Source organism: Seriola aureovittata, chromosome 9 (genome assembly GCF_021018895.1).
Source record: "Seriola aureovittata isolate HTS-2021-v1 ecotype China chromosome 9, ASM2101889v1, whole genome shotgun sequence".
In the NCBI taxonomy this organism is placed as follows: Eukaryota; Metazoa; Chordata; class Actinopteri; order Carangiformes; family Carangidae; genus Seriola; species Seriola aureovittata.
The window spans coordinates 27835926-27854357 of record NC_079372.1 but is presented as its reverse complement, the minus strand read 5'-3'; the positions used below and the strand labels follow the sequence as shown (position 1 = coordinate 27854357).

The window sequence follows — 18432 nt, the reverse complement described above, 5'->3', positions numbered from 1 at the left end:
ATTTACCATAAATTAGACTGCGGGCAGATCTGAGTTTATTCTGTTGTAAAACACATAATGAGCTTTTAGCAGGATGCAAATGTTCTTACATTTCTTATAAACAAACGACAGTAGCTGCAGCAGAGTGTGAAAAGACAATTAACGCATTAAGTTTTTTATAAATAGCAAGTGTAAGCTAATGTGTCCAATCATTAAAGTGGGTGTTTTAAAACAAAATTATAAATCTGTAACATGAATTCCAAGTGAGGATGTTTTGACAGCTGTAAAAACTGTACATCTTTTATGACCTATGTTGATTGAGGAAATTGTAAATGAGATAACCTTTCACCTTTTTACATTAAAGGCACCCTGTGGAGTTAAAAATAAAACTAAAAGTGATGTTTTACATTCAGTGATTCTCACTAAAATGCCTTGTGTGTAGTCTTAAAGTCCAAGGAACATACTGCATGCACTTACAACTACTATGCTTGTTTACTAGCAGTCTTCTTCTTCACTGCCTTGGGAGGATTGCTGTACTTCTTTGAGCGTCATCGTGGTCACCCACGTCCTCGTTTACCTGCTCATCACAAACAAATCGGGGACTCACTCATACAAACGTTGCTCCACAGCGCTACTTCTGGTCAGAAACTCCACAGGGTTCCTTTAACTGGCTTTCACATTTTGTTAAATGTTTATTTGTTTTTTTGCCAAGAGTTAAGACAAGAAAATCAGTAGCACGTCGTCTTTTTGTTAAATATGAAGCTACAGCCAGTAGCTGGTAAGCTTAGCATACAGACTGGAAATAGGGGAAAAAAAGGTACCCTGTCTCAGTAACAAAAATTATCAACAAAAACTTGCAGCCAAAAAATAAATGAATTGCACATAAATGAACGATGTATACCATGTTGATTAGCTACATAGCTATTTGACAGAGGCAGTTTTAGCCATTTCCCTGTTTTCAGTCTTTTTGTGAAGCTAAGCTATGCCGTAATAACTAGCTTCTGGCTGTAGCCTAAAATTAAATGGTCTGATATGAGAGTGGTAGCGATCTTCTCGTCCAACTCTCCACCCTAAACATTTCCCAAAATGTCCAACTATTCCTTTAATACCTTCATTAATCTGAACACCAGTGAAGATCATTCATTACTGGTGTTCTGTATCCAGCTGCAGTGGGCACACTGATAAAAGGAAGTTCACTAAAACAAACAAAAAAATGTTATTTCACGTTCAAGCAGTTTTTCGAAGCATGCAGTTCGCTTGCTGCGTTTTAACTATTACTTGCTACTCTTCTCTTGCATGTCTAGAAACTCAACAGTGGCCAACTTTGTTGCAGTTTCATCTTTGGATCTGTAAGGCCGAATGTTTCAGGCTTTGCCTCGCCGTCTGAATCACAGTTAAGTGCTTCTCCTTTAGGAAGTGGTCAACACAGACACCTGAGTTCGGAGTGGGCTTCTCACAGTCTCTGGTCTTTCTGTCCTCAGGTCTTCCTCTCTGATATATTCTGAACGATTCCCTCCATATCCATCGTGGACCCGTACGCCTCAGTGACCAGCTGTGTTTGCTGCAAAACCTCTGGCACGGAGAAACTCTCTGCTGCCTCCACAGGTCCCAGGTTCTGATTGGACACCACCTCCTCCATCACCGGGTCGCTCGACTCGATCACCACCCTCACGATGCAGCTAGGACCGAGGGCGGTCGAGGAGTCCGTGTCTGGGTTTGTGGGTTCCTGGATGTTTCCGGTGTCTGGGGTGTAATCTGTTTGCTCGGTCATCAGGGAGGCTCCCCCCGTTTTAGTTGCTTCGTTCTCACCAGAACTTCCTTCAACATCCTGCACCACTACGTTCCTCAGTTTCCTCTGCCGGGGGTTGTAGTTCTCAGTGCGCTTGTGGATTTGAATGTGTCGCCTCAGGTGTGCCTGGAAGAGAAAACATGGAGAGATGTGATGGTTACAGCTAAAAAAAAAAAAGTGAAAACAAGGCAGGAACAAAGTTGTGAGCATGTGTCACTTTTGATGTTTTATAGACCAAACAATTAGTCTGCAGTGTAGGACACAAAGAACAACAACACATTCAGGCACATTCCCTGATTTAACTCCACACAAAAGCCACCATCCCTGTCCATAGAAAAGTGACTTCAACAGGTGTACTGTATGAATGCACCTGAACACTGCCATGTTCATATCAGCAACAGCCCCAGTGGCCTAATGGATAAGGCACTGGCCTCCTAAGCCAGGGATTGTGGGTTCGAGTCCCATCTGGGGTGATTTACAGCAGAGTGGCGCAGCGGAAGCGTGCTGGGCCCATAACCCAGAGGTCGATGGATCGAAACCATCCTCTGCTAACAGTTTTACAGCATGGTTACCTGAACTACAACTGGTTCATGTAAACCATCTCAGACTGTACTCAAAGCTACTTTGGGTCCACCCCAAGGCCTCCTACCAGTTGGACGTCTGGAAGACCTCCAATGGAAGGAGCCCCAACAACCTCAATGGTCTGCTTTTGACAGAAAGTATCTTTATCTTTCAGTCACTACCCAAAGCTCATGACTGTAGGCGAGGGACGGAACAAAAATCGACTGATTGTGTTTCTCATGCTGTTGTTTTCTAGAGGAACTTATTGCACATCAACAGAACTGGTCCTCACAAGAGCCCCAGTGGCCTAATGGATAAAGCACTGGCCTGTTAAACCAGGGACTATGTGAGGCCAGAAGTTCTTCTCCATGGCCTCCTTGAATTTCTCCTACATCCGGGTTTTACAGCCCTGACCACCATAGCCACAACGACTTTGGCGTGCCAGGAGCAGAAAGTGAAGCCCCAGTGGCCTAATGGATAAGGCACTGGCCTCCTAAGCCAGGGATTGTGGGTTCGAGTCCCATCTGGGGTGATTTACAGCAGAGTGGCGCAGCGGAAGCGTGCTGGGCCCATAACCCAGAGGTCGATGGATCGAAACCATCCTCTGCTATATCAGTGATTTTACAAAGCAACTGAACGTGTTTGAGTTTCAGACTGTTCAGTCACACAAAGGATATTTGAGGACATCACCTTGAGCTTTGAGAAACTATAATGGGTAATAAAAAAAGGATTTTAAAAATAATTGCTCACTGCAGCCCAAGTATTTTGTTTCTAGCTTTTCTGTAGGAAGTTTCCAATCTCAGTGTTGCATATTTGGAGAAACATTAACATTAAAGCAGCTCATCCTCTCTGATGTAATAAATTCTGTGGAGGCTTTTAACTCATAAATCCTTGTCGCACATAAACATGTGGCTCAGTTCAGTTTTATAGACCGAAAAACAAGGAAGTAATCAGCAGGTTGATAAACAACGGAAATAATAGCTTGGTGCAGCCCTACTAGTGAACCTACCTGTCGAGTGAACTTGTAGCCGCAGTCTATACACTCAAACTTCCTCATGCCTTTGTGGCGACGCAGATGAACTCGAAGTTGCTCCCTCGCTGGTGAAGACAGAAACCACAGAGAGAATCACATCACATGTTCATCAGGAACACAACATGATGTGTTCACTGATTATGGAAGTAAACTGGGCCGGTGGTATATGATACCTTTGAAGGTTTTGCCACAGATGTGACAACAGTGGGGACGGCCTTCCTCGTGCTTGCTGGCCTTGTGGCGGACCAGGGCGCCCTTCTCTGTGAAACGCTGCTCGCAGACATCACAGCTGAAGGGACGCTCGCCAGTGTGTGTCCGATGGTGTTTGTCTAGACTGGCTGATATTAAAAAGACAGCGATTAATACAATTAACTATATCTGCTGGAGTGTGCTGCTGTCACTGACAGAGAGATACTCAGAGTGCTTGAGTTCATCCATTAATTAATCTAATTCTGGGGCTTTCAAAGTCTGACACTGTTCACCCTGGCCCTTATATTTTCTTGAATATTCTAAGCCTTAGAAATGTCAATTAAAAATGTTGAGAGCAACAGAAGATATGTATGTACCTTCAGGGCTATCATCAGTAAGTATAATGTTGCCATGAAGTGAGTTACATTAGCTGTTTACATTTTGGCAAATTGGCACCAATACAAGTGATGCCCAATTGGCTATAAAGCAATTCATGTTCGCATTGTACTTGTTGATGTACAGACAATTACCACTGGATTACTCTTGTACTGAAGAAAACTTTCTCAGGCAGGTTCTGCAGTAACAAGGAGCACCTCTTTTCTGTGATTTCTAAGTAGAATTAAAGATGTTTAGTTGAGATAATGATATCCTCGTGAGCACATGAGCATCATGCTTGTGTGTTCAGATTTGACTTAGAGATGAATAAGTGTGATTTTCTTTTTTTCTTTACTGAAATTGGGACAATTAGGTTTAAGCGCCTGAACTGCCTCAGTGAAATTTTGTCACATCAGTGACTTCCAGTTGTTTTCTCAACACCTGCATACACCTTTCCCTCTAACCTCACACAGTACCTCTGCCTCACAGTTTGAAAAGCCCAGATTTAACTTATTTATCATGTTATGCTCACAGTGATGACAAAAGCAGCAGACCAGGAAGGATGGCCATTACCTTGCGTCCTGAAGGTTTTGCCACAGAGATGACATTGGTAAGGCTTCTCACCACTGTGTATACGCAGATGCATGTTGAGGTTGTTCTTCTGGGAGAACGCATGCCCACATAAGTTACATACAAAAGGCCGCTCGTTTCTGTAATGCAAATTTTAAAGAATAGACTCAGTTCATCACAGTTGTTATGAAATTCAAAAGGAACCCAGTTTACTGTAACATGCTCCACTACCTGTGAATGGCTTTGATATGCATCTGCAGGCCGTTTCGACTGGACGCTCGATGGCCACACTCCTCACACACAAACGGCTTTTCACCGCGATGTTTGGCGGCTTCGTGCACACGCAGCTCTGTCCGAGTCAAGAAGGTTTTGGGGCACTGGGGACACTACAAATGAAATATTCTTGTAACAGAATGAAAACAACAAGCTTTGAATTGAAAAGTGACTTTTGGTGAAAACACAAAGGCAAAACAACTTGTATATTTACTACAGGTACACGTAACTTCATGGGAAAACTTACTGCATGTGGTTTTGGATAACCGTGGATCTTCATCATGTGAATCGTTAAATTCTTCTTGTACAGAAACTGTTCAGGACACGACGAACACTGAAACAAATTACTCTGTGTCACTGAAGATGTTTTTAAAAACTCATTTCAGATTTGATTAATTAATTGCCATCCATGTTTGCTAGGTGAAGGTGTAGGCTTCACCTTGTGGGGCATATCTCCCGTGTGGGACACAACGTGCAGACGTAACTGTTCTTTTCCACTGAAGGTTGAGGAGCACGTCACGCAGGTGTACGTCTGTAGTTACAGCACAGCACAAACGCTGATGTTACACTTTCTTTCTTAGTTCATTTTGAATCTTTGCTTTGTCATCGGTGGAGCTAAATGACTTTTTTATTACTCGCCTGAACTCGAGCACAGTCTCTGATCTCGTGTATTAAAAGATTCTCCTTCCTGAAGTACCTCTTTCCACATTTAAGGCAACCGAAGGGCCTCTCCCCTGTATGCCGCCTGTGAAAAACACACATTAGTAGCTAATCTTTCAGCAGTAATTCCAAGTAAAAGAAATTGCAGAAGACGTATACCTGTTGTGGACTTTGAGGTAGTACTTGCTCTTGAAGGATTTGTCACAGATGGGACACTGCACAGAGTCCTTCTTGGAGTCTTCTTCAACAGCCTCGCCATTCTCAGTTTTCTCCGTCTTACTCTGGGCCTTGCGTTTCCGTGCGGTCGATGTGGACGGGGCTGAAGAAGTGGCCTCGGCAATGGGCACATACTCCTCATCTGAGCCTTCAGTGATCCCCTCAAAATCCCCCACATCTTCATCCTCCTCTGCCTCCTCTGTTACTCTGCTAACACCATTGTCGTTTATGTCAATCTGTAAGTCGGTCATCTGCAAAACAGCACAGGACAAGTGTAACAATAGCAACAGTGTTCATCTTTGTCATCATTATTTGCACTTGTAGTTAAATTCAGTAGCAAATGACCAATCACTGTAATGCTTATGTTCATGTAATATACCTCAGTTTCACCAGCTGGCTGATCTGGGTTTTGATTTTCCACAACAACATCACCACTTTCCTTCTCCACAGGAATATTCAGGGCCCTCTTGCTCGCTGTTTCAGTGGCTGTAAAATCAGTGTTGGAGCTCTCATCGGTCACCAGTCGCCTGGGGCCCTTCACTACACGACCAGAGCGGGTGGTGGTAGTAGTGGAGCTTAGACTGGCTGTGTCAGTATCGACACTGGACTCATCTTTTGTGACTGTAGGCAAGTTCTCTTCTTTGACTGAACATTGAGAGGTTGTATCTGATGCAGACTTTCTAGGTCGGCCTCTTTTACGCTTGAAAGGCACCGGATCAACAGATGTTTCCTTGAACTGCTGACAGAGTGCAAGTGCTTCTGGGACACAAAGGCTGGCTGCTGCCTGCTGCACCTTGTCCAGGTTGTCAGGATTCAGCTTGAGCTCTCCGGTGTAGACGAAATTAAGGAGCAGCTCCAGGCCATCGTTGGGGCACTCTTGAAGGCAGAACTCCATGCACGGTGAAGTGGGCATGTTGGACTGCTGGAACAGTTCACTGAAACAGGCAAGGATGTTTCGATGGGCGAGGTAGACCACCCCACCTCCCACATTCAACACTGCATCACAAAACCTCCCCACTGCCCTCTGCTGGTTCAGGGAGGAGAGGACACGCTGTGCATGGTTGCTCTCTGCTGCAGGCATTCCTCTGGCTTCACTGGATACTGCTGCTGCATGAGACACATAAACATCATACTGTTTCTATATAATATTTTTAAAATGTATCGCTGATTGATTGACCGATTGGAAAAAAAAGACTAAAAAAGTAATTAATAATTATATAGTTTGTGATTCATTTTCTGTCCATCAACTAATGGATTCAGCTCTAGATGTTTTGTGTTGTTGTCCATTGTTGTTTATCTATCTATTACCTACTTTCTTTTACATAACTACATAACACAGCATTATGTTATGTCTGCTTATCTCTGTTGGTTTGCGGTAGTTGTTAAAATAATTTGTCTATTCATTGATTACTCGATCAATGGAAAATGAATCAGAACTATTTTGATAAGTGATTAATTGTTATGTGTGTGTGTTGTTTTTTTTTTTTAGCAAAACAGGCAAAAAACGCTGTTTCCAGCTTCTTAAATGTGATGATTTGCAGCTTTTATTCATCTTATTTGACAGAAAACTGAATGACAAGCTGCTGATCACTTCAGAGTTTACTGTATGACGCTGCAGATACTACTCCACAGAGATCATTTGAAATGAATTAGATGAAACACAGCATATCTGAGAAAATAAGATTTTAATAAGGTGTTGAGTATTTAAGAGGGCTATACAGGGTTTCAGCAGTGTTGATCAAATTAAGACTTTTTCAGACCTCCGTAACAAAGAATACAATATCTTTTTCACAGTCATACCTGTCAAAGAATGCCTACATTAACTTTAAGTCAGAAAATTTATAGGTAGATTAACAAACTTCAGTTCTTGCTAAAATTAGCTAATAATAGGCCATAGCTAATAATAATAATGATAATGATGCACTGTCACATTAGTCTCACTTCTAGTTTATTTTTGTATAATTTCTCATGACAGACGCCAACCACATACGTAAAAAGTTGTAATTAATGTTACTGTCTACAGCAGGCAAGAGGAAATGTTCAGGACCTTTTTCAATTAAATTTAAGACTTTTTAATACCTTACGAAGCCTTTGAACTTAATCCATTGCGTTTTAATAGTTTTCAAGACCTGCAGATACCCTATAGATATTCACTTCTTCCATTTAATAACTTTATGAATTTCATTTGAATTAATGATAGCTATCACATTAACTGTGTTGATTATTAAAATAAAGTCCTCTGTTATGTTTTCCTGGGATTATAATATCTCTACAGTTTAAAAAAAAAAAATAGATATATATAAACTGCAATCCCCTGGCTACCTACGCACCTCGACGTTTATTTCCTACCACAGATCTTTAAAGACGCTCCCTTAGCGTGGTACTCACCCGACAGCTGCATTTCAACACTCACATTTGCATTATCGATTAAAACTGACTATTCACTCTTATTTGTTGATAAGCTCCATCCGCTCCGGGTATAATGTAAATAGGGGTGAAAAAATAGCAAAGCCTAGCTACATGCACCTTGTTTTCGTTTCTTGCAGGCCCCTAAAAACTGCAAAAGGAAGAGGATGTGACGGTGTTTATGCGACCGAACTCCGGAAAAGATGTTTGTTGTCCATTATTAAACACCAACATTCACAACAAAAACAATAAAATTGCTACAAATAAGATGTTAATTAGTGGCTACATAGCTTTTTAATATTTTTCTATCTCTGTGATAATAGGCTAAAAGATAAATTATTGCCTAAAATAACTTTGTCATATATAACAACACTCCGGGTAAAACCATAGTCGACCATCCAGACACGGCGTCTGTTTGTGGCTCACACATGTAAGCTAGCCATTAGCACTGGCCAGCTTCAGGGATTCGCGTTGGCGAATTATAAAACGCTATCCACTTCGTAGCATTACAGGGGCTCATCTCTACAGTTCTGCATTGTGTTGTACAAACGGGGGGTAAGTTTTCTCTACCTGAGTGTAACGACAGTAGCTAGCCTAGCAGCTAACGTGCGATAAGGTTGTGATAGTTAGCCCTGAAAACTTCACGCCAAGTTTAAAATGCACGTTTCATTGTCTAACATCTGATTCCTCTTTAACTGTGAGTTTATAGACTTGCTGAACCTCACACGTAGAGAAATTGAAGTATAAGAAAAAACACAGCTAAATAACCTCTTTTTTGTGTTAGCATTGTTAATTCAGCTTTGAACTGCTATCGAATTGTCTGGCTGCCAAATCAAGCTAGCTGTGGTGGCTAACATGTTTTTAAAAGTAAATACCGGTTAGGACTGCAACTAACAACTATTTTTATTATCGGTTAATCTGCTGATTATTTTCTCAATTGACAGATTAGTCATTAAAATGTAATTAAAAGCTGATTTCAGAGTGTTCTTGGTCTATACCTGGTCTGATGTGATCTAGATGAGGAAAAAACAGTGAAATCACATTAAATTTTTAAAAAAAATATATAATTATAATATAATGTTTCGACAACTAAAAATATAGATTTTTCAAATTTGAAACTATGTTCTAAACTGTGTATGAACTCTCTCTGATAATAAAGTCCAGATTTGCCAAGTCTGGTCTAATTTGGTCTAAATTGGGGGAAAAAGCTGTGAAATTGCGTTTTGCTTTATTGAAATTGTTTTTAAGAAACACGTTTTTACAAACAGAATAAAAGTTTCACAAATCTGAAACTGTTCAACCATTACTGGTGTCTACTATAAATGCAGAGTTTTTAAGATAGAGCTATTGATGTTATATTTTTCTCTGCTGTCATGAATGAAGGAAAGGTTTCTATTAACCCTAACCCAATTTTTAAAGTGCGTTTCAAAGGTTTTAACCTTTTGAAATACACTGTCTTACTGAATGGACACTTTGGCCTTAGTAGCACTACTTAATGTGTGTTTTAGTCTGTACCAGACTCAGTCTTCACACAACCTTGACAGATTATACATTGCTATACAAGCTCCATAAGGCTCCTCATTCTGTCTATACAAAGCATTTAAGGATCATATCACTGCAACACCTGTTGACACATAATTGTAAAGACATGTGGCTGTGGCTTCAAAGTGTTTTCCACACTCACAACCAACAGGCCTTATCATTTTTATGCCAGAAAAAAGGCAAGGAACAAAGAAAAGCCTTACATTTCTGTCATGTATGTGCCTCTGTACCTTTGGTTCAGGATTCAGACTCATTCTGACTTTTTGATTGTAAAATTTAAAGGGTTACCTTTCAAAGAAATCAGGGGTTATGACTAATCAAAAGGGTTGAAGAACAGTAGCTTTATTTTGTTTTGGGTAGGGTACATTATTTTCAGGTTTGTTCACAAATTCAGGTGTCTGGTAACAGATTTGCATGTCTAACAACCTTTCACAACAATATGTGGATTGAAAAATGAGAAGAGAATCGGTATTGTCCCCTTAACAGCCAAATTGGAAGCTAACTTCAGCGCCGTTACAGAATAATGAAACTTTACTTTTTTACTTTATTTGAAAAATTTTCCAGCCATTAATCTGATTTTTCTCTGCTTCTCCAACACAAGAATTTTCTGTTTTTCTTAGTTTTACATCGTCATGCACTGAATATTTAATATATTTACCTTTAATCGAACAAAATGTGACATTTGAAAACATCACCTTTAGACTGGAAAAATTTTAGGGCATTTTTCCCAAGTTTGGCTAATTTTCTGCCTCTGTCTTTGCAGGCTTCCCCCTTTGTTTTTCATCGGCACCCACATGAATAATTGTTGATTAGAGAAACATGAAGGTGAACAAACCCACACAGGGTAAGGGCCATACTAAATCTCAGAAGTGGAAGGATGTTAGGGGCAAACGATGCAGACCTCCCATCAGTTCCTCTGAGCTCAGCTCTACTCCTGTTATGACCAGGATGATAATAGAGCACCATGCAACTGTGAAGAAAAAACCCAACGTCAAGAGACTGAAAAATAAGGCAAAGTCTGTTTCAGACTCAAAGAAAAGCACTCAGTCTGGACCGAAGAAATCTTACAGTCAGGCTAATGGAAGTTCAGCGTTTACAATGGACAATGTGTCCGATGACTCACAGGAGTGGAAGGAATATTCCCAGACCATTCATGGGAATGGTGTGGAGACCTCTGCTTACATGGAGGACGTCCAGCCAGGTAGACTGGAAGGAAAGGCTCTCCATTGCTGTGCAGAGAGAGATGATCGGAAAAACCATGCAGTGCTTGTCATGCAGAAGAATCAGGTATGCTTCAGGTCATTTTTGGTAGAGTTCGTCAGATTTGGAAACAATTAAGACAAATTTTAATCCATTTTAGTCCATTTTCATAACTGAGCATAAAACCACTCTCCTGCAGACCCTGTGTTTCCGTGGGAAGTGCTTTTTGACCTGCCTGTACGGTCGTGTAGAAGTGATGGGGTTCACTATTGAAGAGGGCCAGCAATCGTATCCACTCTTCTCCCCAGCCTCACATTGTCCACTGATCATTAGAGCACTAGAAAGCTCTGATGACACCAGAGATGACAAAACAGAGGCTTCATCCATCCTCCGAAAGTATCTGTCATCAGGTGAATGCCGAAGCAGCTCCCCTGCCATTGTATTAGAGAATTATGTATTTATTTTATAATCCTATTTGCACATTTAGTGAAGAGTTGTAGCATAAGGAAAAGATTAGGCTGAGAGTGTGTTGTTTGATACATCTTTTTCTTTGAATGTGATTCTATTTTTTTAATTTATTTTTTGTAGCATCACAGAAAAAGTTGCTAAAAAAGGTAATGTCACACTCATCCATCATCCTACTGGAGCCCATGGAGACGCCTCTGACACGGTTTCTGTCAAGCTTCACAGATCTCAGCGAATTGTTCAGCCCCCCGATGGTAAGTTTACTGATTGATCGCATCACAAGACGTTGAAATGCATTTAATTTGGGACACAACTGGAATCAGCAGTCAGTCTCATATGTCTAACAGAAGCTTCTCCTCACTGCTTGTTTGTAGAGTGAACTCATGTCAGCTGTTCTTGACACTCCTCTCAATGGTTTGGGGATGGTTCCTCTGGGCAGCACCATCGAGGGCTTGAAAATGTCAAAGAGCTACAGAGATGCTCTTAACACGGTGGTCAGTGCTTGCAGAGGTAAGCCCCTGTCACATGTGAAATTTCTTACGTAAATGTGATGAGAATTTTATGTGTTGGTCTGATGTCTGAATAAGAACTTGAGTCACTTATATGTAACTACTCCTGGTAGGACCTAGTTACGATTTCCCAACACTCTGTGGCTTAAATCTGACTTAAATCTGTCATATTAACACAAAGGCTGCAGCAGCACAACACACTGTCTGAGCACTGTGATACACGTATCACTTTATCATCTGTTACACAGAAAGAAAAGAAAATCAGTTTGATGAACCATGAAACACTATTTATGAACCACTTGTGAGTTATCGAAGAGATTCTTTTCATGTTAGGTCACCCCATAAAAAATCATGCTTTCCCCACAGTGAGGGGAATAAGAGTTTAGCAAAACAATAACAAGTGTAAGCAAATGGGAATGAAACTCCTAACTTAATGTCTTGTCACTTTAAGTACATAATTGAAATGTATTTATATAGCGCCTTTTCACAGATTAAAAAATCACAAGCTGCTTTACATCATAAAAAAAGTATAAAAGTTCAAGAAATAGGACAATAAAAGCAATAAAATACATAAAGAGTAATAAAATAAAAAGTATTCAGACAGAATGACCAGAAGCCTGTCTGAATAAAAATGTTTTCAACTGCTTCAAGAAGACCTCACAAGAGTCTTTGTGATTGCACATTGCTGGACATTATAAAAAAGGCAGCAGAAATCAATATCTAATATGTACCTATTTTGAGTCTGGATGAAGAGCTTTCCCGCTCTTGTATCCTGTCATCTCTCCACTGAACAATCTTTGAATAAAATGGTCACAGTGGTCATTATCTTAGGCTTCAGCTGCAAAATCAATGTTAAAATTCATCACTGATGCAGCCGCTGTTCTCTATTGTACGACAGGTGGCAAATATTGCAGCTTTGTAGCTGTTTCCATATGAACCTTATCATGTCTGAATAAAGCCATTTGTGTAACACACTTTACTGTAATAGACTGATGAATCCATGGATCCATATTCAATAATGGCTGTACACAAACGCACTCACATTTGACCCTGCACCGGTAAATTATGTGACCTTTCTGTCATTCATAGGGGACATGGATGGGTGTGCTGTTATCCTTGTATGTGGCACCAAGAATGTGGGCAAGTCAACATTTATCCGAACCCTCATCAACATCTTACTAAATCAGTAAGTTCTCATAACATTAACATACCACACCTTCATTTGTATATAGAAAATATATACTTATATTTTGTAATAATTCTATGTTTGTATGCTACGATTTTTATGCCTGAGCGCCAGCGGCAGTCAGTCGCATTAGTCGACATATTGTTTTCGGGTTGTCCTTCCGTCTGCCCCTTGTGGACGAGATATCTCAGTAACACCTTGATGGAACTTATTCAAAATTTTGGATTTTGGAGGTCATAGGTCACGGTGACCTCACAAAACGCGGTTTTGGCCATGTCAATGCAATATCTCCGTAATGCCTTGAGGGAATTTCTTTTATTTAAATTTGGTAAAAATGTTCATCTAGACTCAACGACAAAGTGATTACAATTTGGTGGCTCTAGGTCAAAGTTCAAACGTCAAGGTCACGGTGGTTCTGGCCTTGTGAATGCAATATCTTCATAACGCCTTGAAGGAACTTCTTCAAATTTGGCACATTTGGTCTAATATTTGTCTAAATGTGTCTGTAGCACTACTAGTGTGGATTATTTGGAAGGGGACCTTGGTCAAACAGAATTTACCCCTGCTGGCTGTCTGTCTTTGTCGACTGTCAGAGAACCACTTCTGGGTATGTATTTATCCTCTTGTTTCTTCACATCACTTCTTACACATCTAAGTGTGTATATATGCCTACTTCTGATTGATTCCATAGGTTTTTGTAAGTTTGTTTTGTGTTTTAATTTGAGAGTATGGTGTGTATGTATTGGACTGTTAATACAACAAGTGTTTACACTGTGGATCTTCTGTGTTTAATATGTTAAAGAGTTCTGTCATTGTTTAAGGAAGTTTAACATTTTGGGAAATACTTGTATTCTCTTTCTTTTTAGGTGAGAAGACTGATACCAGTCTCATGTCAAATATGAAAACTGAAGTGTAAAAACCAAAATGAGCTGTTTTATGGTGGGTCCTGTGCCAGACTACTCCTTGGCCAGGTCCAGTCTGGCAACTGGTCTCAGAGAACAAATGGTTCAGCGAAACATGTCATTTTTACACTTGGTTTTTGTAAGGATTAAACAAAGTGGACAAAACATGGGAGTTAGTGAGCTTTAGAGGTGCTGGTAGGCACTGGACAGAGCCAGGCTAGCTGTTTTCAATCTTTATGCTAAGCTAAGCTGACCATCTCCTGGCTGAAGCTTGACGTGATGGTAACATCAGTCTTCTCATCTTACTGTTGGCAAAACAGTGAATAGGAGAATAATCCCAGAATGATGAACTGTTCCTTTTAAGATGTATCTGAACTGTTTATTCCACATGTTATTCCTGTTTGTATAAGGTTGAATTAGTAGACTTACATTAAGTTGTTTTCCAGGTCCACCTTTCACACATCAGTGCACACCAGAGCACATGATCTACTACGGTCAGTCAACATGTGAGTCGGACTTAGACCGCTACCTGGAAACCCTGAAGGCTTTATGGCGCAGACGCTCCCAGAGCAGAGAGACCCCTGTCATTATCAACACCATGGGCTGGGTCAGAGGTCAGCAGTGACAGAATATGAAGAACTTTAAATACACTAGTTGTAAAAAGTGTCTGAACGTGTGCTCGTCTTTCGCTGCCCACAGGATTTGGATTCCAGCTGCTAGTGGACATGATCCGCTTCTTTCCAGTTTCACATGTCGTCCAGCTTGGCCATGGTGGTACCACCCACTGTCCCCCGCTCACTCCAGAGTTTCTTAGGACGGCACACGGCTGTCAGACACACCCGCCCGCCCAGACCGCCCTGGACGGGTTTACAGAGAGCCACACTCCCCCCAGAAGCTACACCCACCTTATTGTGCAGTCAGAGTTTCAAGGAGTGGGAAGTCAAGGAACAGCGTAAGTACAACACTAACAGTGGTGGAAAGCTTTCATTATCCCAAAACCACTTGCTTTATTGTCTGTGTGCATTGAATTTGACAGGAAACACCAGCGCAGTAATGAGCACAGAGAGCTGTCACTGCTGGCCTACCTGAGTCAGCTGCAGCCCCCTGATCCTGGACCAGTTAGACCTCTACATAGCCTCACCCCATACCAGGTACATGTGGAAGATAATGCAGCAGTTGTGTTCCTGATGGGAGTTTTTTTTTCATCACCTCAGAAAATAGTTAATCGTCTTCAATATGGGTCTTAAAGAAATGGTTTGTCATTTTAGCAAATATGCTTATTCCCTTTCTTGCTGAGAGTTAGATGACAAGATGGAAGATACCTGTCATATATGTGCGTTAGATATGAAGCTGAAGTCTGCAGGTGATTAGCCTAACTTTAAGACTGGACGCAGTGGAAAACAGCAAGTGTGGCTTTGTCCAAAGTTGAAAAATCACCTACCAGCACCTGTAGATTTTATTAGTCACTGCTCCTTGACAAGAAATACTTCCATTAGTAACTCCCCACAAGAACAACGACATTTTTACGTTTCTGTTTGTCTACAAATGAAACAAGTGAGATATAACTTGTTAATTAGTACCTAACAATTTAATTAGCACTAACTATTTAACTATAACTAACTCTGATCCCACAGGTGCCCCACACAGCCGTGGCTTTAGGTGTGATCCATTGCGAGGTGGTGCCCAATCACATGTTTTATGCTGCCAATGCCAGTCTGGTGGGGCTCTGCTGCTTGGGGGAGAAAATAGCAAGCAGAGGGGGTCCAGTGCTGCTGTCCCAGGCACCCATCTGTCCATGTGTGGGCTTTGGTACGTACCTTGTCTCAGCTTTATGTCAATGGTCAGTTTGGCACCTCAGCACTAGTTGACCTAACTTCGTATCGAAAATCACATTCATTATTCATAACTCTGAAAATTTCAAAAGAGACATGATGCACATATTTTTAGATTCAAGTGTAACTCACTGTTTTCTGAGGCTGTAAATGTCTCAAGTGTCCACGGAAGATAAATCTATGAAGTCGTAGGAAAAAACACACCTTCTGAAATGAATAAACTTGCCTGAGATTCATCACAGTTTTACATTTTTTTCAGTAATGAAGTGATACAGTGAACAGTGTGTATATCATTGATACGATGCAAACAGGAACTGCTAATAGCTAATTCTGCATTGTTTTAAATAACGTTAGGCTGTAAATACTGTAAGATAGAAACAGGGCTCAATGTGTTGCCCACAGGTATCTCCATGGCAACGTTGTACTTTGTTTGCATCTTCAGTGGGAATTGTAGTTCCAAAACTTACAACATGTTTGTTTGCAGAATTAGCTGTGAACAGTTCCTGTTTGCAGTGTAGCCGTGGATGCACAGACAAATGTCTCTGGATTACTTTGATACTTACGAATTTAAAATGAGATGATTCTCAGGCAAGTTTTGAAAACATCTTTAGTGGATTTATAGAAGTTATGGAAGACACTGATATCTGTGTTATACGCGAGTCACAATGAATGATATTAATGATGATGTTTCATGATTTTGTGCAATGATTTGACTGAGTTATGACTTATTTTCACCTCACAACTCCTTCAGCTCTCTGGCGTCCCTCTGGGGAGGCTTTTACCTTTTATCTTTTGGCTTTGTCCTGCAGAACGTCCTTATCTCCTACAGACTTTATCTTGTAATTTCCTGAGGTTTAAAATGCTGTCCTCAGTGAATATTTTATTCCCCTCGTCCCCCATGTAATGTTAATCCTGTATGACCAGCGCTCGAGACCTGGTGAATTTTGTAAATAAAGGAACTGAAAACTGAGCAAAAAGCCAAGAGTTCAAAGGCCTAAAAGAAATCAAATGTCAAAAATCATTCAATTGTTGATGTTTCCTAAATTCCAGGTGTGCTTCGAGGTATCGACATGGTACGAGGTCTGTACTTTCTGCTGACACCTGTAGATCCCTCCGTCCTTCGTAAGGTCAACTGTCTGCTACTGGGGGCCATATCGCTGCCTTCCTCCATCGTCACATCACAGGTCAGATGACAGTTCTGCTCTCTAAAACACATTCTGAAGTAAAACACAGATATCAGTCCAAAGTTTTATTTTACCGTCACTTACGACACCTCTGTCTGTGTTTCAGCCTGGGTTTGAGGGGGAGATGCCCTACGTCACCACAGACTACAGTTTTGATCTCACTGGTGCAGGAAAGCTGCGAGTCTTCAAGGGCCTTATGAGACCAGGTCAAATGGGGATGTAATGACTTTTTCTACAAAGCATCAACCTGTTGCCCTTTACATTCTCGACTGGTGTCTTAACGCCAAACCAGTCAGCACTGGCCTTTGAATGTACAGAACTGAGGTTGAGTTGGGACAAGTTTTTTTTTTTAAATGTCAAGATTCAGTCTGACAGAGATGCCAGGACTCTGCAGGAGAAGACGGCAGCCTTCCTGTTACTGGACTTGCTTTTTGAAAACACCGGGTGTTCTCACCATGTCTTACAACCTGCTACTGTACATACATTTGATGGCGCTGTGAAGGAGTTTCTGGGTTTTCTGTCACATGGACAATAATATCACACCTTGTAGTTAAAGCTCTTGTTTGATGTCTCTTCTTTGTAGGTGACATTCCAAAACTGAAAACATAAACCTGCCAGATATTAAATGATAAATAACCTTTGTTTCTTTTCTTGTTTTCAAGTGCTTTTTTAGACCAGTGTCACTAGTGGTTGCTACAATTGCTATTTGTTTTACAGTCATATAGTCGTACATCCATGTAGGTTTCAACCAGGCAGGTGATTGCCATTTAACCAGTCTATCACAGGATGCCGTTAGTCCCCAAATCAGAGAGTGGTTTGTTCATTTTTGACGGTTGTATTATGGGATAAAATGTCCACTCTGATGACGTTTTTAACATTGTTTACGGTCACATCCAACAATCAAGTAGAGACAACGTCAGGGCAGAGTTACAAAGGGACCTTTCAATTGAAATGATCTGTAAATCTGATGGATTTACAAATTAAAGAAGCCCGTTTTGTCAGTATTGTGTTTTTACGACGGTCAAATGTTTTACTGAAATGGCTCTATTTTTATTGCTGACAAACTCTGCTTTAACTGTTGTACGTTTGTTATTGTGTTAAATGGTCACAAAAGTGTTAGTGCACTTAACGGTCATTGAAGAGGGTTTTGTAAATGTTTACAATTTCGTATGTAGGCTCATGTGGGATATAAAAGATAAAAAAAAAAAAAAATTAAAAAAAAGGATAATTTTGTTTTTTTGGTGCTACCTATTGTGCCACAAGGTGGCAGCAAATATATGTTGGGATTTTGCTCTGAACAGCAGCAGATGTTCACTTAGAAAAAGTCTCAAGGCCAAGAAAACTGCAATAAAAACTGTCAAGACACAATCTTATAATACTGAAGAACTTGAATGTAAATGTTTCATAATGGTTTTAAAAGCAAATCAAATGACTTAACACCATCTGAGTGACTTGTCATTGCATGCGGACCCCGACATTTACACTATCTGACTGGAGGAATTGAAAGACTCTCAGTTGTAAACATCCACTCGCAGTGGAGAATTGCTAATTTGTTAAGTGG

The 18432-nt window shown here is 40.7% G+C and overlaps 2 protein-coding genes and 4 non-coding genes across 7 annotated transcripts; 5 read left to right on the top strand and 1 right to left on the bottom strand.

Moving 5' to 3' along the window:
• Positions 1-18: 18 nt before the first annotated feature.
• zbtb48 (zinc finger and BTB domain containing 48) lies at positions 19-8328 on the bottom strand. 2 transcript variants are annotated; one of them, XM_056384383.1, is made up of 11 exons: positions 8034-8328; positions 6025-6752; positions 5589-5896; positions 5409-5514; positions 5209-5301; positions 5017-5103; positions 4728-4882; positions 4500-4636; positions 3536-3700; positions 3339-3427; positions 19-1894 (listed from the first exon to the last, which is right to left on the bottom strand). In XM_056384383.1, the coding sequence occupies exons 1-11, from the start codon at positions 8044-8046 to the stop codon at positions 1457-1459; spliced, it is 2319 nt and encodes a 772-aa protein (XP_056240358.1). In that variant the 5' UTR covers positions 8047-8328; the 3' UTR covers positions 19-1456. The 2 variants fall into 2 exon arrangements, with proteins under 2 accessions (XP_056240358.1, XP_056240359.1); XM_056384384.1 differs by having other exon boundaries at positions 6025-6749.
• trnar-ccu (transfer RNA arginine (anticodon CCU)) lies at positions 2169-2241 on the top strand. Its single transcript has one exon. It is a non-coding gene; the product is annotated as a tRNA-Arg (tRNA).
• On the top strand, positions 2248-2319 carry trnam-cau (transfer RNA methionine (anticodon CAU)). The gene has a single exon. It is a non-coding gene; the product is annotated as a tRNA-Met (tRNA).
• Positions 2789-2861, top strand: trnar-ccu (transfer RNA arginine (anticodon CCU)). Its single transcript has one exon. It is a non-coding gene; the product is annotated as a tRNA-Arg (tRNA).
• On the top strand, positions 2868-2939 carry trnam-cau (transfer RNA methionine (anticodon CAU)). The gene has a single exon. It is a non-coding gene; the product is annotated as a tRNA-Met (tRNA).
• Positions 8329-8454: 126 nt separating the features above from the next.
• nol9 (nucleolar protein 9) lies at positions 8455-17512 on the top strand. The gene is made up of 13 exons (XM_056384385.1): positions 8455-8606; positions 10357-10880; positions 10993-11203; positions 11382-11512; positions 11633-11768; positions 12857-12953; positions 13463-13560; positions 14302-14469; positions 14555-14807; positions 14892-15006; positions 15490-15664; positions 16738-16871; positions 16978-17512. The coding sequence occupies exons 2-13, from the start codon at positions 10413-10415 to the stop codon at positions 17092-17094; spliced, it is 2103 nt and encodes a 700-aa protein (XP_056240360.1). The 5' UTR covers positions 8455-8606; positions 10357-10412; the 3' UTR covers positions 17095-17512.
• Positions 17513-18432: the final 920 nt, after the last annotated feature.